This window comes from Tenrec ecaudatus, chromosome 17 (genome assembly GCF_050624435.1).
Source record: "Tenrec ecaudatus isolate mTenEca1 chromosome 17, mTenEca1.hap1, whole genome shotgun sequence".
Lineage (NCBI taxonomy): Eukaryota > Metazoa > Chordata > Mammalia > Afrosoricida > Tenrecidae > Tenrec > Tenrec ecaudatus.
Genome location: NC_134546.1, coordinates 11,776,469 through 11,797,468, shown reverse-complemented (window position 1 = coordinate 11,797,468; position 21,000 = coordinate 11,776,469). Strand labels below are relative to the sequence as shown.

General features: G+C 50.2%; 1 protein-coding gene across 2 annotated transcripts in view; it reads left to right on the top strand.

Moving 5' to 3' along the window:
• SPRED2 (sprouty related EVH1 domain containing 2) overlaps positions 1-21,000 on the top strand; it is a 128,478-nt gene that overhangs the window by 61,031 nt on the left and 46,447 nt on the right. The window contains exon 2 of one of the 2 annotated variants that reach the window (XM_075535208.1): positions 11,802-12,055. The exons of the other annotated variant lie outside the window; for it this stretch is intronic. Within the exon in view, the coding sequence (XP_075391323.1) occupies positions 12,039-12,055 (17 nt within the window). The 5' untranslated portion in view covers positions 11,802-12,038. The remainder of the gene's footprint in view (positions 1-11,801; positions 12,056-21,000) is intronic. 2 annotated transcript variants of the gene reach the window in all.

The window sequence follows — 21,000 nt, the reverse complement described above, 5'->3', positions numbered from 1 at the left end:
AGAATATTGGGAGAGACTTGAAGCCAAGAGCATGTGGGAGCGAACCTTGTTGAAAAGTATTCTACAAGATGACACTCGAGGACCGTCGGAATCGCTTCTCCTCCTGCCACAAATGTGCTTTTCGTGTGTGGTTCTAGTTGGTGTGTTTGGGGCTTCCTGCGTGGCTTTTAGTCAGTGAAAAAGGTGGAGCTGACATCTGATGTCTTTACTCCTCTTGTTCTCCCCATTAGCTATCTGAAACTTCCTGTAGGGGTGGGGGGCGGGGGGCTGTGTTTTGTTGGTGGTGTTACTTGCCATTTTTAAATTTAACTTCTTAGTGAAAAGAGAGGCAGCCACACAGGTATCCCTTCAGCAGTGCCTGCCTGCCTGCACCATTGAGTCCCATTGAGTCCCTGCACCATTGAGTCGGCTGCCTCTTTGAGTTCCACGGTTCTCACCTTCTTCTAAGGCGTTCTTTGCTCAGTCACATCAACCTACCACACGGGGCACGCTCTACAGGACAGAGTGGAACGGCTTCTTAAAGCTCGTGAGACTCTAAATGTTGACAGGACCGGACAGCCTCCCCCTTCAGAGCAGCTGGTGCGGTTGAACCACTAACCTTGTGGTTGGCAGCTGTGTCAATCTGGGTAAACTAGGGAAAACAAATCCACAGAAACGCATATATGTATAAGAGAGAGTTTTATATAAAGGATAAGCGTACATTAAGAAAGCATTCCCAACCCAGTGCTGTCCAAGCCCTTAAGTCCAACATTAGCCCATATGTCTGACACCAATCCACAAAGTCCTCCTGCATCTCACAAAACACACGCAATGAACTGCAGGAGGAAAGCTGAATCAGTGAGTGTGTCAGCATCTCAGCACTGGCAGGGGTCTCCACACGGCTGCTCCAGCACCCAGGGCTGCATCGGGATAGGTCCATGTGGCTTCTCCTTAGGGATGTCTCACAGGAAGTGAACCTTGCCAGCTGAAGCAGGGAACTGGCTAAAGCAGCCACACCCTGGTCTGACCATCAGAAAGCAAGAGCCCTCAGAACTCAAAAGGCTCTCCTAGCCATTTATCCCTCTGCCCTTCAATTAATCCCACATGTGTTTATCAGCCAGGCTGGCCCAGTAAACCTGAACTATCTCAGCAGCACTGTCAGTCCTAACCTGACATTGTCCCCTAAAGTTCTGATTTAATCTTTCGTGTTACTTTTGCCCATTTAGTCCCATATAGATCTTAAAAGCGTATAAAGCTCAAGACAGTTTTTACTAGTTAAGATAAGCTCTTGTTTGGTTTGAAGATTATATGGACTTTTTTTTTTTTTTAAACTTTTAGAGATGATCTCAGGGAACTAGTTTTAAGGGTTCATCCAGCCCACTCATTGGATCCAGAAAATCTGGTGTCTATGAGAATTTGAACTTTCTCTTTTTTTTCCTGTACAAAAGCACTTTATTGAATTAAAAATATTTTTTAATTGGGGGCTCTTACATCTCATCACAATCCATGCATTCCTCCAGTGTGTCAAGCACATTTGCACATATGCCGCCATCATCATTTTCAAAGCATTCTCTTCCCACTTGAGCCCCTGATATCAGCTCCCCGTTTCTTCTCCTTCCCTATCCAGCCTGCCCTCCCTCACGAACCCTTGATAAGTTATAGAGTATTTTTTTCCATATCTTACATCGTCCGCCGTCCCCCCTTACCCGAGAATTTGAACTTGCTTCCTTTATTTTCCTCCCTTTTGGTCAGTATCTGGGATCCAAACACTCAGTTGTTATAACTGGATCTTCTGGTCTCCTTTCCATGCTTTCCACCTGCTCTTCTTACTTCTGACTCGCCTGCTTCCTCTGTTCTTCAGGTAAATAGAGGCCAATTGTCGTTGGGGGCTGTGTTTCTAAATGGCAGTGAGTTGAAGAAAGTGTGTCATGAGCCCCCTCAGTCCCTTTTCTTCCTTGAATGAGTACTAACTACTCTACGACAAGTACTGATAACATTGAGGTTTGATCAAGGACATGAAATCTCCCCTGCCAGTGTCGGGCCCTTTGCACGAAAGCTGACTGTGTGATGAAATTGTATGAGATCTGCCTCGTCTTCCCGCTCTCCCTGCAGCACTGGGAAGGAAGGGTCTTTCCCTCTGTGATGGGGCAACAGATAAAGGTGTGGGCCAGCATCTGGGGGTCAGGTTGGAAGATGAGCACGCAGCACCTTATATTTAAACATGGATAGCCAGTCCCCAGATCTTGGCCAGCTCGGGGTAGGGTGGGGATGGGGATGTTAGCTTGTGTATCTATAGCCCTTCCTGAAAGAACAGCCTCTTAATTACTGCACAGATTAAGGTCCTTTGGGGAATGATACTCCTCTCCCTAAAACAAGTCTCATATTATGATTGCTCTTACAAGGCTCCCGAGAGAAGGGGCTACTGGAAGCAGGTAGATCCTCCCCACGTGTTCCTTCACCGCCTCGAATTCAGATGAGCCGTGGGGAGAAGTCAGCGAGTGATCGGTCAGTCGGCCTTATCTGATGGTTTGCAATGTTGACCAGGGGTCCCAACTCTTCCCCCACTGGCTTTAAATATCGGAGCGAACTGAAAAGCCAGAAACACGTTCCAGAGCGTTGAGTCACTTTGGCTGCCATGAGAATTCTCGTCCACCAAGTAAATCTCCCAGACATGGCCAGCTCCTTTCCCTGTACTGTGATCGGTTCTAACGGATTTCTTTTCTCAGAAACCAAGACCTTGGTGGTAATCTAGGGGTGATTTTTGTGCTAAGGGCGGTGTCCAGTTCTTAGTGAGGAGCAATGGACTTGGAAACTTTGGGGCCTGGTTCTGAGTCTGAGTTTGAAAAAGGAGCTGGGCTACTGTCTTCAAGTTCATCAGCTTTCCAGCGTGGCTGGTGTAGAACGAGATGGCTCTGAGGTGTGCGTTGGAATTCCAGGTCACTCTTTATTATTGCTTAGTTAATATCTAAGATGCATAAGGTGTGAGGCCCATACATTATTTATTTGCTCCTTCTGGGGTACAACTAAACTCAAGCTGGTGGGGGGCGGGGGGGGAATATATCGCTAAGTCCTGCACACAAAACCTTTCTCCTTTTAAAAAAATAGTAAATAAAAAAAAGTCCAGTGGGGGGACACCTTTCTCCTTAATAACTAGAAAAATAGGGATATTATTTTTTTCTCAACATGTTTTTTTAAAAACTAAACTAAGACTATGGTGGAGAGTACAATGAATTAGCCAACATTCTCCATATAGTTTTTAAAAACCAACATTTTCTTTTAAGCCAACCTTTGCCACTGGATGGTCCTGACTCCTAGTCACCCCGTGTTAGAGAGTATACAAGTACCCAAGAGGGTGTCCTTGCCTGTCACCTGCCCAGAAACAGATTGCAGGCCTTTCTTCCTCACCCCTGCTGGGTGGGCTCCACCCGCCAAACAACCTTTCCGTTAGTTGTCAGGCACAAGCCAGTTACACCACCGCAGATTCCTTATAAGGCACGTTAAATCCTACGTGACAGGCGGATCTTTGTCTCCGCCTTTTCTACATATTCTGTGGGGAAGCTGAACTACTTTTTGCAGCAAAGAAGAAAGGACACGTGACACACGTTGGTGACCGCCCACCTGTTATTTCCTCTTAGCTACAAGCTTGACCTCCGCCCCTGTTTGAATCAGGAAAGGTGAATCCATGTTTGTCTGTGGAACGCCTGAAGAAACTTGGGCCCCGAGGGTTTGCTGTGTGCCCGGCACCCGGTGGTCGTGGGACTGGTTGCTAGGGAGAAAGAGAGGCTGCGAGGAATCCCTCTCCCCATCCCTGCTCTTTGGGGTCCAAGGCCTCTGCTGCTTGTACCTGCTAGAGCCACCGCTCAAGCTGACCCTGCTTACATCAATCCGTTGTGGATGGATGTTTGTTTGTCAGGGAAAGCCCGTTCTAGCTCTGGAGTAAGAGCCGCATCCTTGGAGATGGGTGTGTTGGCTTAGCCCTGGTCTCTTAGGTCCAGGATCAGAATAGAGCTTTCCCCCTGCACTTTGTCTTGCTCTGCCAAGGTCATGAGGTTGACAGGGGTGGGGGAGGTGTGCCCACCTCCGGATCCACTAGCTTTCCCTCCACTCTCTCTCCCTGTTCTCCCTGCTGGCCTCAGGCCCAATCGGGAGACGAGTTAGTCAGTTTTGAGTTCTCCCCATCCCCTTTCTTGTCACTGTAGAGACCACCAGATTGTTTGAATCTCTTCCCACCCTCTTGGTCTCTGGTTACTTATATTATTAAACAGTTTCTGTCTTTAGTTATTGCTAATCCATTCCCTATAGAATTGTGGAGCTTTAAAACCCAAGTTAGTTGATGCCCTCTTTTCTGGACAAGGAAATTGAGGCCAAAGAAACGTTCTGCCCGAGGTCATGTAAATGACTGGCTAAGCCAGGCCCCCTGCAAGTGCCTTTCCACAGAATGAGTGTACAGGATTTCATAGACTCCCGGTGTGCGTGGGATCTACAAAGGATCAGCATTTTGTGGCCCGCCTGGTGGGGATAGGCCTCTCTTCTAGAGAGCGCCCCACGAATCATGCAGCTCTGAGTCTGGCTGTGGAGCTGGTGACAACGGAGCAGGGGGAGTGCCGGGCTGGAACTGGCCCTCCGCAGCGGCCAGCACGTGAGAGCCAAGGGAGGAGCAGGCCGTCCCACCTTGGGCTGATTTCAAGCACCGCAACCCTCGCCGTTCAGATGCGAAATGCATTAAACGGTCGCCGTCAGACTAGGCTTTTGCTCCGCAGCCAGGGGACTCGGGAGAAGCCTGGCCTCGTCTGGTGGGTCATCAACACGGTTCTGGAGACGTGAACGAGACACCTGGCCTCTGACCCAGTCTTATACCCAGAACCCGTGCGACTGTCTAACCATGACCTTTCTCTTGGCTGCTCCAGTAATCCTCCGGGGTGCTTTCCCCAGATTGCTGATGGCGTTCACATGCCTCCTCGCCCTGCCCCGTCTGTCTGGTATCCTGCACAGCTTGTTCTCCACCGTGCCATGTTCAGGCACCCAGGAGACAGCCGAGACCAGACCTGCGCCCTCGCCCGGCCTCCCCCTTCCCTCCGCACAGGCCCGGAGCCACTGACCAGGTGGCCGTGAGCATCCTTGCCAGAGCGTAACCTGGATGGGCCCACAGCCCCTCACCCCGGAGGCTCTATAGGGCTTTTAGAACTCTGCTTGGGATAGCTAATTGCCCTTCTGCATTTAATCCGTACGAGCCTTGGGGCTCTGGCCAAAGGGAACATCCCGAATTAACCACGAGCCTTGTGCCAGCCAGTTATACTTTAAGATGCACAGCTGAAAACCCACTTGGCATCAAGTGAGCGTTGTCACTATGCCTACTATCTTTGAAATCCTGTTCGCCAGTAGGTGACAATAGAAGTCATCTGCCCCCTCCTGTCACCCGTCCCATCCTCTGCTCGCATGGCTCGCTGGGATGGCCTGCTCATGATTTTTAGACTCACCAGCAAGAAAAGTGACCCCCTCCCCAAAGGTACTGTGTGCGTCTAAGCACACCCCAGATTTAATCTCCGTCCCCAACAGCTGTCCAAGACTAAAAAATTCTTCTTCTTCTTGAGGACTTAAGTGAAGGCAGTGAGAATGGCTTCTATTGTTCCCGTTTCCTCTCCCAGAGACCGGTCCCCTGGGTCCTTTCACCTGCATTATCCATTAATGCTCTGGATTCGCTTCCCCCCAATAAACAAGCTTTCGTGCCAATAAAACTCCGCAGCACGATTGGGTGTGGGCCTGTGCCTGGGGACCAGCTTTGGCGGCCTGCGTGCGCTTCGGTTCCTGGGCTGGCCCCACGGTCTCCTTCCTGGGCCCTGGTCGGCCGCTACGGCGGCGGAAGCTGCTGCCGCAGCCCCCATTTCTGGCGGCCCCTCGCTGTTTATTAATCCCGCATGTGCCTCTCCAGCCCTCTTGAAAGCTTCCTTCATTTCTGTTTGCTCGGTTTCCTGAATGCTTCTTCCAGATCATCTTTCACCTCTTGCTTCCAGCTCCGGGGACACATGTGGTTTCTACATAATGCACAGATGCGACTTGGGGGCGGGGAGCCCCCAGTGCAGACTTGCATACTCTGGCTGGAGCCCCTGGGCTCCGAAACAGGGAGGTCCTCTTTGAGTGGGCTTGTCAGGCGGGAGGGCAGGTGGGAAGACCCTCACTCCCCTCAGGCCAGTAGATTTTCCCAACCACCCTGAGAGCTGTGTTTTGCATCAGAAAGGAAGTTAAGTCCACCGAAAAACTCACTGCCAGGGAGCTGATTCCAACACATTGCAAGCAGCCCTTCAGGACAGGGTAGAACTGCTCCGAGACTCTAACTCTTTATGGGAGTAGAAGACCATGTCTTTATCCTGACAGTTAGCATGGCTCTTTACCAGAAATAATACAGGTCTGTCTACGATGGTGGTGACTGCCATCTTCAAAATCGTTTGACGGAATCGCGGCATACATTTTCTTTTGTGTATGTGTAGGCATATAACTCTATCCTGAGATGTTACGCACTTGCAGCAATGTGGGAAGAGCACCTTTCATCCAGGTTTCCAAGTTGTTCACCGTGTGCCCTTCACCGCCAGGTGCTACACCTGCCAGTGTTGAAGGGAGACTTTAACTCACATAAGGGCCCAAAGACCAGGCACTCCCATAGATGAAAGATCTGGTTCTCTGCCCATGCAAACACTGAATCACCAGAAGGGGCGCACTTCTGGCTTCGGTTACAGCTGCGCAGCTCTGCCTGGAGCTCTGAGATGGCCGTGACCGTGATTTGTGCGTGCCAGCTAGTTGATTACAGTTCGTATCGACCTCGGAGGAGTAGAACTTCCTCATAAGGGTTCTTAGGATATTCTAAGCAGACTGCTACAGCTTTTCTCCCACAGAGCTGCTGGCGGGTTTGAACCGCTGATCCTTCGATAAGCGGCCAGACACTTTAAGCTTTGCTCCACCGGTGTTCAGATGCCCCTGTAAGCTTATTTCTCGTATCCCCGTTTTGTTGATAAGGAAACGGACTTAGGGACAATAGCGTATGTCGGGACAAGGCTGGATTTCTGCACCAAGTCCGCTTGGCAGCAGATTCCTGCGCAGGGCAGCGTTCAGTCCCTCCCTGTCTAGCATCCATGGTGGATGTTGCATTGGCGTTAGATCCTGGCATTTGCCAGTCTATAGACTTTAGCCAGGAGCATGCGTGCAAACAGATCCTTTCCCAAAGCCTTCTACAAGTGAATACATGGTAGGGATTTTAAAATCAGGAGTCTGTTTGCAAGCGTCAAACTTATTGAAATGGAAATCCGTGTTCTGCTGTGTTCCCCAGCCGGGTTTGCTTCTTACCACCCAAGGATCAGTGTTGGGAGATGACTGTGAAGGCCTGGAGAGCCCAGAGGCCACAGGCATCCAGGATGATTTCCATGACTCAGTGTTGGTTCAGAAAATGACCCGGTGAGTCTAGGCCTGGAGCAAGCTATTGCCCAGAGACTGGCAATGCTGGTATGAACTGCCAGCCCCATTAAGCACACAGGTAAAGGCCACGAAGGGAGCAAACTACTCAACTACCAGCCAAGATATTGGCGGTTCAAGTCCACTTCATGGTGTCATGGAAGGAAGAAAGGGCTGGGGAACTGGTTTGAGAACTCGGCCACTGAAAACTCTATTTTGATACAAAGGGAATTGCTCCACAGTAACGGGTTGTTTTTTTTTTTTTTTTAAGTTTTTATTGTGACTTGGGTGATGGTTCACAGAGCAGATCCGTTTTCCATTCAGCAAGTCGTATGCACCTCGTTTTTATCTCATTGATTGTAACCCCTACCTAATGTGTCACCGCATACCCTTCTTCCCGCCTGTGATTCCGCTTTCCAGCGCGACTTTTGCTAATACTCTGTCCTTGGATGCGTCCTGCGACTTTTTCAGTCCCAAGTGGTCGATTTTGAAGTGTGGGGACATCATGCGCCTTTTGGTTCCCTTTATCAACCTGACTGCTGTTTGGCTGTCGCTGCTGCTGTTTCATAGGCTCCTTGGCGTCGTGGTTACGCAGCCGACTACTAACCACAAGATCAGGCAGTTCAAAACCACCAGCTGCTCCGATTAGACAAGTAGGCTTTCTACTCCTGTAGAGTTAAGTCTTGGAAACCCACAGGGGAAGTTCTACCCTGGCTTATAGGCCACAGTAGTGTGGTCAGGAGTCAGCCACACAGGAGAATCTCTTAATCAGAGTCGTCTTCTGGCCAGTCAGTGGACAGTGGGCAGACCTACCCAATGGAAACCATGACAGAAAGCAGATTGGCTTGTTTCGGTGTCATCCTCAGTTCTGTGAAGAAAGTCTAGAGTGAGATACCAGGAAAAGCTCCCGGGCGCTAACTGTTTATGGGTATTGGGGTGGGGGTGGGGGTGGCGGGGCAGAGAACAGGAAGTTTGGTGGGAATGTGGGAAATGCAAGACCAGACAGACTTACACTGTGTTCTTGGGACGACTGTGTGTCACCTCCCCCAAAATGTTTGGTTTCCTTGGGGAGCATCTTCAAAGATTGCAAGGAGCATGCGCCAGAAACCCTAACCCTGAGGCATTTCCCTCTTTGTAACCATTGGACTCCATTTCTTTATGGTGGAGAATTGGTTTTCTTTTTGTTATTGTTGTTGTTTTTACCTGAGTGGGGGTGTCTCCAGCAGCAGCTGAAACCAAAACCTCACTGCTGTTGTGTTAATTTTGGCTCCCAGTGGCCGGCACGGAATCCTGACGGACCGTGGAGCACGGGCTGGCTTCAAAACCTCACTGCTGTTGCGTTAATTTTGGCTCCCAGTGGCCGGCATGGAATCCTGACGGACCGTGGAGCACGGGCTGGCTTCCCACTGTCACCATTGAGTAACCAGGGCTCCACAGGCAAATATACCAAAAAATCCAAACGTGGACCGTCAAGTTGATTTTGCTATCCTCTAGAGCAGTGGACCTCAACCTTCCTAATGCCGCGTGGCCCTTTCATACAGGCCCTCATGTGGCGGTCACCCTCCCACCCCCCAACCATAAAATCATTTTCGTTGCTACTTCATCACTGTCATTTTGCTACTGTTATGAACCGGGCATCCCCTGTGAAAGGGTCGTTCAAACCCACCCCCCACTCCAAGGGGTCGCGACCCACAGGTTGAGAACCACTGCTGTAAACACTAGGAAGGCTTGGGTTTCTAAGCCTTTACTCTCTGCAGGAGTAGACGACCTCATCTTTGTCCTGCACAGTCGCTGGTGGGTTCGAACTACAGACCTTTTGGTTAGCATCAGTGCCCTTGGCCACAATGCTCTTTACAGCGACTACCCCCACCTTCCCAAACCCACTGCTAACTCATCGTGGCCCTCCGTAGGCTTTGTGAAACGACGAATCTCTGTGGGAGCCGACAGCCGTGCCCTTCTCCCTTGACCTTGAGGTTAGCAGCCCAACACACAGTCCACAGTGCCAGCAGGGCTTGCTTACAGCAACGATAGTGGCTGCTAATTTCATTTTTAAAAAGACTTGAAGTAGCAGCAATAGCTGTTTCCTTTCACGAGTGTATATGCATTTCAATTTATCTGGACTGTTTTATACTCACCAAAACATTACAAAAATAATACAAAGCACTCTAGTTGGTTCACCTAGGTTCCTCAATCATTCATTGTTAACCAATTTGTATTCTCTTTCTGTGTACAAAAATGGGAGCCTGGATATAGACATACGTCATTGCTGCCATTGTTTTGTGTTATTCCTTAGGGGAGTCTGAATCTAGAAAATTATTTAAGGAACTGTGGATTATTTTTTCTCTTGAAAATCATTATGGAAATCCAAATCATGATACTTGGGAAGTGTGTGAAAGATTCATCGTCAGTTGTCACAGAGAGTATGATGAGCGTGTAGCTTGCAATCCTTTTGAACAAAGACTTGGTCAAAGCCAAGTGCAGTGATTCCACACTGGGCTGCTAACTGCAAGGCCAGAAGTTCAAAACCACTAGCTGTTCTTTGGGAGAACGATGAGGCGTTCTGCTCCCATCAAGCACAACAGTCTCGGAAACCCACAGGGGTGGGGAGGGGGCAGTTCTACCCTGTTCTAGGGTCATGTGTTAAAACTGAGTGGACAGCGGTAAGTTTGAGTTTTTTTGAAGAAGGTTTCTGTTCCAGGTCTTTCTGGATTCATGCGGCGGTGGCTTGTGTGGTGTACGGACTGTGGCATCCATCTGAGGCTGGTTATCAGCCCTGGGACATTGTCCTCTGGTCATGGGTGTTACTTGAAGTGCGACCTTCAGCCTGGCACGCCTTCTCCCCAGCCTTTAGTTTCAGAACTGAAGGGGGAGCAATGTAGCAACAAGTCTTGGCTTTGGTAAGGCGCTTGTGTCTACTCTTCCTCGCAGTGACTGTCATGTTTCCGAAAGCTGTCCACGTCGGCTGTCTCTACATTGTGTCCCATTTAAGCAGCGGTTTCCATTGGACATATGCGGGCATTTCCTGATCCGAGTGTCATGGGTAGGCCTTGAAATCAAAGCCCTCTTTCCTCTGGGCAGCGGAAGGAGCCATGTCGGAGCACAGAGTGAGCAAACATGGTGCCACCTTACGGAGAGACTTGCTGGCGCGAGGGGACCCTGGTGGCTGCTTACATAACCTCTCGTGGCTTGGTTCCAGCCCCATAAAAGGAAGCTGGAAACCATCCACCGTCCCGCGTCATGTCACGTTGAGCTCATGAACGAGGCAGGGTTTGTGTTCTCAAAGAAAGCATAGGACACAGCCACCGGACTGTCTGGGAGGAAGGCGCCCTCGCCAGTGGCCCGAGGCCATGAACCTTAAGGCAGAAACGACTGCTGGTCCAGCCAGCCAGCAGGCCCACAGGCCACTTGGTTGTGCGGTGTCAATCTTGTGTGACCCCCTGCCATTCCCAATTGTGCGGCACAGATGCTCTGTGCTCCCACCACCCTGTCCCTCACCAATGTGTTTTTTAGGGAGGTTCATACCTGACTAGAAAATGCCTTGTTTGGCCATCAATTAGGTCATAAGGACAGGGGAGAGAAAATTTTTTTTCATCAAAAAGATTTTTAAAAATTATGTTATTGTTATTATTATTTTGCTTATAAAGATGTTCAGGAGAAGAGGTAGTCCCCACACAGATTGTAAGAGTCAGTGAGATGTGACCACATTTCATCATCCCCCACCCCGTGGCTAAAATATTTATAGCCAATCGTGAATATAAAAAATCATTTCTTTGACCTGCCTCGCTAGAAAGGTGTCTTACATGTGCGGTGCTACGATCCCACGTAACCAAAGTAAGCAGACTATTAGCACAGGACAAGGCAATGATTCCTTGGTGTCATCTAATACCCAAACCAAACTGGGTGTCACCAAGCCAGTGCTGACCATAGTGACCCTGTAGGACAGGGTAGAACTGCCCCAGGGTGGGTTTCTGAGACAGTAACTCTTTCGAGGAGCAGAAAGCCAAGTCTTTCTCCCCATCTAATATCCAGGGACCAAAATTTTGATGTGTGGTTTTTATAAAGCTTTGCAACTAGATAGCCTTAACCCCATACGTGCCAACCAGCTGAGCGCTCCCAAGGGGGGCTCTCTGTTCACTGAACAGCAGGGTCTAGTTTGAGATGGGGGCGGGGCGTGGGGGGACTGGCAAGTGACTCCCGCTCGTAATTTTGCAGCCTGTAATCTCAGGTATTGTGCTGTTGGCTTCCAGGGCATTTCAGAATATCATCAATGATTGATAACCTTAAGTTACAGGAATTTTTCCAAACAATATTTTAATTGGAAAAAGCACCCGTCAGCTGTCAGGCTTCCAGCTTCCACTTTTTTTTTTTTTTTTGCGAAGCAGGATGTTGAATGTGAGTAATGACCCAACAGGCCTGTAAAATACGGACTAACCCTCGATGACTCATCCAGTACAATGCAGTATATTTGTCAAGGAGACTGAATCATATACGGGGGAAACCACTTCTCCAGCAGCCAGCTGGTTCGCGGGTCAGCAGGAGAGGCTCCATTTCCACCCGAAGCCCCACGGTAGCCATAATGCTAATGCCCAGCGCCTGGGTTCGAAGATGTAGAGGAGGAAATGGCCTCTCCCAGCAGGTAGGTGTTCACCGTTTATGTCAACTTCATAGATTGATTTTTGTTTTACCTTTTTTTTAACCGGTGTTCTCTTCTGACTAACCTTTCTGATGTGTGCTCTTAACATTTTCGTTACTTCAGGGAGAAAAATAATAAAGAACTGAAGTGTGTGTGTGTGTCCATGTGCAAGGACAGATAGGAGATTGTCAGTCTCTAGATGGGCAGTGAGCTCTTGGCCCTCCCCCACTCTCTGACCCCACGTTTCTCCTGGGAGATGCAGATAGAAATAGGTTTTGTAGCTCCCTTTGACCGTCTCTTCAATTTAAAAGATGCTACCTAGGAAACAGTGGTAGGTAGATTTTAAAAAAATGAATCAGCAGAAGGGAGCTGAGAGGGAGGAGGTGGTCAGGCTCATGGTGATGATTGGATTGTTTGTTGTGGTTTTTTTTTTTTTGGTGTGTTTTTAATGTACTGCTTGCTTCCCCCACCTCCACCCTCCATATACATGTCTAAATACAAGAAACCTTTATTCCCTCCGTGAGAAAAGAATCTGGCTATTTTTGCAAAGCACCATTTACCTTTCTCTACCTCATGCATGCGTTCCCTTTTTCTTGGTGGGCAAAAGGGGAGTGGGGTTGTGGAAGCAACAATGACCATTTTAACTCGCATGATCCGAGGGCTCGCCCTGCATAATTGGAAGGCTGTGCCTGCCTGTCTGACCGTCTGTCTCTTTTTTGACTCATTCCATGTAAGCAGTGCCTGGCCAGTTACGGTGCGTGTCTTGTTTATTTGAGAATAGCAAACCTTTCTATGTGTGTTGACAGTCGACTGTGTCTCCTCATATTTTTAAAAAATACTTTTCGAGCCTCACTTGTTGAGAGACAGATGCTATCGGTAGTTTATAGCAGTGCTATTTATTCTTTGCTGCTCTGTCTATCCGGAGTGGCTGGGCCAGGACCTGTAACACAACTGCCCGTGAACTTCCCTAAGATTGAGCATCCGCAAAACAGCCCCGTCTGTGGTGGGAAGCCCTGTGAGTGCAGCGAGATGTGGGGGTTATCAAGCTGGGAGATTTGGCAGGCTTCATTCTATCCCCACCCCCATTCTGGCTAAACTCATCAGGATGTCTCTTTCTCCTTGAGGTATGTGAATCTTAAACACCTTCCATTAGACATGCGAATAACATAGCAGTGTGAAGGGGGTCATTTGGCTTGTTTGTTTTGTAGATTGCAGGGTTCACTTTTTCTTTCTTTCTTTTTTTTTTTTTTAGACCGGCTAACTTGTTTTCAGAGACAGGACCATCTCCCAATCTCATTAATTTTGCATTCTATCAGTGAGAGCCACCTGTTGGGCTGTCGCATGCTAATTACGGTCGAGGACAATAATGAGGAAGGGCGGTATTTGAAGTATGTGGGGGTTCTGCTAAGAATTTTCCTGCCCCCATCTGTAGTGCTTATTTTTAATGTGTGTGTATATTTAATGTTTTATAGCGCCCACTTAATAATAGCATTTGGCGATATTAAAAAATGCTTCAGATTCTACTCTTCCCATTCGCAGCTTTCCAGAAGACCCGCGGAGCTCAAGCCTCGGCTGGCTTTCGTGCTGTTGAGGTTGAAGTTGGGGCTCAAGCCCCGGCTGGCTTTCGTGCTGTTGAGGTTGAAGTTGGGGCTCTCACGCAGCCCTGGTGGGTCCCACGCTTGGTTTGGGGCTTAGTTTGTCGCAAGCAGTCAGGCAAAGAATATGTGTGAATGGATCATGTGTCATTGGGAAAGCAGAATCACTCCTTTGCTCTGGTTTCACTGAGATGTCAGGTTTCATGATTTCATTTTTCCCTTGAGGTTAGCAGAGAATGATCCCAGGCAGGTGTAAATATTTAGAGCAAGAGAGGTGTCCACATGGATATGTGCATATAGATTTGATGTTGGCTTACTGGTGTTTTCCGTGTGGTAGAGACCAACTTAGACTCCATGCAGCTGACTTGAGGGCGGCGTGGACTTCTTGAATCGTCAGTTACATCGTGCGTACCCTGAGGCAGGAGTATCTGAGATTCAGCAGGGACATGTGACTGCCCCCCCTCAGATCAGACGCCCAGTGGCTGGTAAGCACCTCGAGGCTTCCGTGGGTCCCGATTGACCACCTGGCTTGTGGATCCTTCTTTCTTGAAGGAAAAGGAGGCCAGGACCACGGCCGGGACCCAAGGTCTCCTGTATCATTCAACCTGCACGCCATCCACAAAGGCCCGCCTGGGTGCAGCACCACTGGGTGCTACTGGGTCTTGTTAAATGAAGCTCAGCCCTGCCTCCTGCCCTGCCCCTCCGGTGGGTATTCCGTGTTATTGGCGGTAGATTCCTCTGGGTTTCCTTTGTATTAATAGATTTAACCCGAGACTGTACTCCAGAGCCATTCATTGCTGGGTGTGCGAGCAACTTTTAGCTCTTCCCGTTTGGTTCTTCAGCATCTAACTCTTCTTGGATGGAAATCAAGACCAAACTGCCCTCCTCAACAATCCAGCTGCTAGGTTTGGTGGCCGTGTTGTCTGAAGCCAAGAGCAGCGATGCCGCGCCCCCCCCCCCCCATCCTGTGGGCACCCCTTCCGTTTCTTGGGTGAGTGGCAGTCAGAGAGAGACAGCCTTGGATTCCTCAAAGATTAGGGAGTCCACAGGTTGACTACAGGCCAGTGTTCCCCGGGGGCGGAGACGCCGCACCGCCCCCTAGCCCCTGCTAAGGTGGAGTGCCTAATGATTCACCCAACCCTTTGCCATCAAGTCAATTCCGGCTCCTGGCGACCCTCTAGGACAGAGGAGAACTGCCCTGTGGGTTTCCGCGGCTGTAAACCTTTACAGGGGGCGGGGAGCAGGCAGCCTTATCTATCTCCCATGGAGTGGCTGGTTTGAGCCGCTGACCTTGTGAGTAGCCGCCAGGCGCTTAACTGCTGTGTCACCAGGGCTCCAATGGTGCTCCGTTTTCAATGAGCCTACTTTATAAAAACAGGTGTCTGTGGACTTAGTAAAGTCACTATAGATGAGCTATGAACATTTTGAAGTACTTATCTAGAGAGACTGGTTGGCTGAGCCAACAGTGCATGTTCTTGGTGCGTGGAGAGATGAGGGATCGTTCCATGGGGATAAATGTAGTTCCAGGGGAGGGCGCCAGCGATCCGAGGCCTGTTGTCCACTCCGTTGCTCGCTGTTGTGCTATGAGATCGCCCTCCCCACATTTGGGGGCATATGGTCCCCTCTGCCTACCTAGTGGGCAGGCTGCATCGTCGAACATAGTGTAGCTCGGAAAAGCCAGAGAGGAAGGCAGAAAAAGCCATCATTGCGGGGCAGAGATCCCACTTGGTGGGGCTGGTGGTGGTGGTGGTGTATGTGTGTGTCCCCACTCTCCTACCAAATCCTGTGGGCCGGTATTAGCACTGAGCATGTTTCCAGGGATACGTTTGCCCACAGCTGGTTTGCGTCCAGAGGATCCTGGGGTGGGAGACAGTATGGAAGCCCCAGGCATTTCCCGTTGGAGTCTTGATCGCTGTCTCTTCATAGCCCTGGATCACTCTATGAAGCAGTGGTTCTCCACCTTCCTCATGCTGTGACCCTTTCATTACCATTCCTCATGTGGTGGTGACTCCCCCACCATAAAATTATTTCCATTGCTTCTTCATCCCTGTCATTTTGCTACTGTCATGGATTGGGCGACCCCTGTGAAAGGGTCGTTTGACCCCCACCCCCAGAGAGGTTGCGACCCACAGGTTGAGAACTGGTGCTTCAGACCCAGGCAGGTGCTTCCGGCCTATCCAAAAGGGCTCTCACCTGGAGTGACAGTGGCACCATCCCGGTTGCCCGTTCTGAGAGCACAACCGGGCTTGGCGGCTGCGATGTGCTTACTGAGCTCAGAGGGCCAGGCACTGCCCAGAGATGCCGGCTGCCATGTGCTCACCGAGCTCAGAGGGCCAGGCACTGCCCAGAGATGCCATTCCGTTTCCAAGTTTCAACCCAGAGAGGGGCTTTCCATTGGTGGCGGTAACTCGTGGTTGTGCCACAGATTTCCTGACGAGCTGCGCGGGGCTGGATTTGGCTCTGGATGGTTTCCTTATAAGCACATGCTCCTTGTTACACCCCCCCCCCACCCCCGCCAGGTGGGAGAGATGGCTTCGCTCTGGCCTCTGGGGCCCTGCTGTTTGACGGGGCCTCGTGAGTTCCATTAGACGGAGAGCAGATGGCACGTGTCACGCAGGCTGCTCGGGAAGGGTGAAGAGCGGGATTAGTGTCTGTGGGGGCCTCTGTGTCCTTGTCACCTCCCCAGAGCACCGCAGTGTGCAGAATCTTGCTGCTTGAGTCATATTAAAAGGCCTCGCTGACACCCCCTCCAGGCCCCGTAGAAGAGTCGGAACGGGTAGGCCATCCTTGCAATGACGGTGCGTTTGTCTGTCGGGACTGAGGGTCTTGGTTAAGTGGCTTCCAGATGGTTCTGGCTCGTAAGGCCCCAATGGGCCATAAAAGCAAGCCCTGCCCCGTGCTGTGCCAGCCTCACCGTCTGTGTTTGAGCCAGGCTTACAGCCCCGTATCACTGGTTCTTACTGAAGGCCTTCCTCTTCTCCAGGGACCTCTCCTCTGTACCTTCTCTAGGGACACCATGGTCCCTCCTGAGAACATGCCGTTGCTAGGACGCACTCCATTCTGCCTGTAGGCCGTCCCAAGACCGATGTGTTCGCTCTTTGGGCCGGCCGTGGTATAGTCAGTATTCTTCACCGACAAAGACACCGGTTCTTCTTCTGTCTTCCTTGGTCATTGTCCAGGTTTTGCATGCCTATAAGGTGATTGAAATCCCACGACTTGGACCGGGTGCACCAAAGCGACACTGTTGCTTTTGCACACTTTAAACCAAAGAGGTCTTTGGCAGCAGATTTGCCCAATGAGACACACCTTTCTCTCTCTTGACCGCTGCTTCCGTGGCCCCATGGAGCAAAACGAATTCCTTGGCCACTTCAGGATCTGCTGCATGGATCCTGATGTTGCTCACCGGCCTAGCTCGTGGGAATCTTGTTTGCTTCAAGTTGAACTGTAATCCACACTGAAGGCTAGGGGTCTTCTATGTTACATCCCCAAGTGCTTCAAGTCCTCTTTGCTTTCAGCCAGCAAGGCTCTTTAAGCCAGGCTTCCTTCGGTCCTGAGGAGAGAATAAATGGGCTGGTCATTAAAGGGAAACCTGTTGGTACTGTGCTTAAAGCACTTGGCTACCAGCCAAGAGCCCACCGATGGCTCAGTGGGAGAAAAGACCGTGTGATCTGCTTCCATCAAAAGGCTCAGCCCTGGAAACCCTTGGGGGGCAGTTCCGTGCCTCATGGAGTCACTATGAGTCAGGATCTACTTGAAGGCACCCAGCAATTGCAGCAAACATAAAAACTGTTTTTAGGAATTTTATAGCTTGTGTTGTAAATAGGCCAAGCATCTGACGAACATGTAGTAGGCCAGGAAGTTGAATCTAACAGTGGGGTGGGGCGGCAGCTCTACGCAGCTTAACTTGATCTTGTTCTTCTTGGAGCTAATTTTGTAAGAAAGTGCCTTTTTGATCTCAGTCAGACCAACAGCCAAGAAATGTGTCTGGTTTTCCCACATCTGATTTGCCTTATATCTCGAGGACCAAAGCTTAGGCAACACTAACATTTTTATTTGAATCACAAGACCTTCCTTTACTAGTTGCCTCAGGAAGATATGCAGATTTGCTCATTGTTCCTTCGAGTGTGGAATACATATTTCTTAGGCCAACAGATGGCAACGATTTACCTAGGGTAGTTGGTATCACAGACACGTGTTACCTTTACAATTAGAACCAAAGCCCATCAAGTCTGTTCCGACTCATAGCGACCCTACATAAGGTCCCTTCATTCCAAAATGGCAAACCATGACGGGAGCAGACAGCCTCGACTTTCTCCCACGGAGCAGCCGGTGGTTTGCACTGCCGACCCTGAGGTTAGCAGCCCAGAGCCAGACCCCTGGCACCACCAGGGCACCTTGAGTAATTAGAGGAGTGTTTTGAAATGGCAATCGTGGGAACGTTTACTTCTGGAGCATTGTAGGAATGTACGCTAGCCAAAGACCAGCATTTCTGAGTTTGGGGTTATCTTGGGTAACCTCGGGAGAAACATAGGGCTTTCTGGCCCCATAAAGAGTTACAGCCTCTGAAACTCACCGGGGCAGTTCTACCCTGCCTGATAAGGCTGCTGTGAGTTTACAGCGACTCAGTGAGTTTGGGTGGGGTAAGGGTGGGGGGTGGTAGCACTTCTTTGTTTCTCAAATCGCCTTTTGAGTTAGGATTTGACTTTCAGTCGTTCTTAGAGTGAAGTCTCCAGATGCAATAACATAAGAGCAGGTGCCTTACTTGCCTTATCAAGGAGCCCTGGTAGCACTGTGGGCCAGGCGTTGGGCTACTAACTATCAGGTTGGCAGTTCAAAACCACCAGCTGCTCCGAGGGAGAAAGAGGCAGCTCCCTCCCTCCGATAAGAATCCCACTCCAACAGTGCCAACCCTATCACAGAGTTGCTATGAGTCGGGATTGGTTTAAGGGCAGTGGGTTTCGGTTTGAGTTTGGAATGCTGTCTCCCCTCCTAGTTGGCTGCCCTTTTCCACTGACCGAGCTTCCATAGATACTGTCTGTGTAGGAAATTGGTGGGCACTTAATTTTCTTTATCGGGAGGGATGATATGTTGACAGCGCCTTCAAAGAGTGTGACTTTCTTAGAGGACCAGGACAATGTGAGCTTAGTCCAGGGAGGTGACCAGAGCCACAGCGAGGGCGCTGAGCTCAGCCTCATGCCTCTTCCGTGGAAGCATTGGAGGTTAGTTCTCCCCTTTGATCCGAGGGATCTACAGGGTCTATTCCATGGCGGTGTGGCCGAGGATCATGTATCTGCACCTCATCGGCCAGGTCAGTGGAGTACTCTGCGTTGGCCATGGCCACACTGTGGTCCCATGGGAGCAGTGACTTTCCACCATCGCTACATTCACTTAGGCTGGGCTGGATGTCCTGGTGGCATCCAGGAAGGCATGCCTCCTCAGCATCTTTGCCCCCAACACTCACTGCCATCGAGTCCGCTCTAACTGAACACACAGGGCAGAAATGTCCCCGTTCTCCCCCCTCCCCCTCCCGTGTTCTTCCCTGACTCTTTGCAGGACTAGAACGCCCCGTCTTTCTCCCAAGGAGCAGCTGGTGGTTTCAAACTGCTGACCTTTCTGTTAGCAGCCCAACCACGACACCACCAGGACTCCTTGGGTCTGAAACCAAACCGTGTCTAGCCCTTCTACAACCAACTTTAGAATGCGATGGACATAGCACTCATGTTTGCTGGCCAATGCCTCGGCCTAGAATATTCCAATCAGTGAAAAGAAAACAAGGGATGTGAGACGCCCAGGTAGCCAGCCAGCCTGTATGCTCTCACTACCGTTCCAGTCTTGAACGGCAGGAAGGTAATTTCATGGCAGCCCAGGTGTTGAGTAGATGACCCGGAAGGAAATTGCAGTGGGTCAGATCCGACCCCTCAGCCAGTCTTCTCCCTGCCTGTAGACTTGCTCCCCTGCAGTCCTTGTCCTATAGACAGAAAGGATCATTCTTCAGTCGAACTTGCTTGGAATGTGTCCGCAGTAGCATCGATGTAGGCATTGAAACACCAGTCATCTTGAGTTTGAGCACATAAGTTCGGTCTACTTCTTGGTCAGGTGTGAAGATCTTGAGGACCAAATCACTCTGGTTGGCCCTTTTCAGGGCTATTTATGATGTAAACCCAAAGCCAGGCCAGTTGCCATCCACGAGATTGTGATGCATGGCAGTCCTGAGTGTGTCTTGCGTGGTGCTCTGCGCTATCAGGTGTCCAATAACCATGCTCTTTTGGAAGTAGATGGGGAGACCTGTCTTCTGAGGTACCTCTGGGTGGGTTTGAATTACTACCCTTTGGGTTAGCCCAAATGGTCGCTCATTTGCACCAAGGCACCCCATTCAAGATCTCCTAGTGCCAGGATCCAGAGACACCTGCCCCTCCTCCCAAAATGAAGCCTGGGGGATGTGGGGTGGGGATTGGAAATCCCCACCCCTGGGGGGGAAGACTGCAGGCGGAAGCCCAGCAACAGCTTCACAGAGCTGGTGGCGGGGAAAGAGGCTTCTGCTAACGAGGCCGCCAGTGGACCTGCAGGTTATTTGGGTGTAGAGATAATTTAGGTATTTTAAGAATCACTTAGCCTTTCAGAGAGGTCTCCGGGATCCCCCCCACCCCCACCATTTCATTTTCGGCCTCCAGGGAAAGTTCATTGTGGTTTCGGAATCGGATTTGCAAAGAGACTTTCATCTGGCTCATGGAGGCAGCCGGGACCGTGACCCTCACCTACAACGTGACACCACAGAGTTTTTAATGAAAAGGCTGTAGTGAACATTTCCCCCCTTGTCAGGTTTAGTAGCAATTGTTTCCTTACCTTCCTGACAACCCCCCCCCCCCACCACACACACATACACACATATACACCAGTGTCTATTTTGAGCTGGTTCACAGAGCATGGAGCATGGATAGAACATGAATTATTTGGGAGACAAGGGTGTGGATATCTCTTCTCTTCTTTGCCTGCAAGTTCATTCCATCAGTGGGGCTGGATATTTCCTCTCAGGTGGCCAAATGTGGGGAATCTCACCTTTGTGGCTGCATCATGTTATGCTTAAACAACTCTCTACTCACTCCCTCCCTGCCATTGGGTCAATGCCGACTCACAGCCACCCCGCAGGACGGGGTAGAACTGCCCGTGTGGGATTGCGAGACTGCAACTCTTTACGAGCGTAGAAAGCTTCCTCTTTCTCCCAAGGTCGCTCTCTGAGGAACTTCGTCATTTCGTACTCGCAGCCCTGGCACGGAGAGGAAACGTCCTGGTGGTGCTTGGTTTCGGGGGTTTGTGGTGTCAAGTTTTGTTTTTCAATTAGAAAGATGTCTTTGG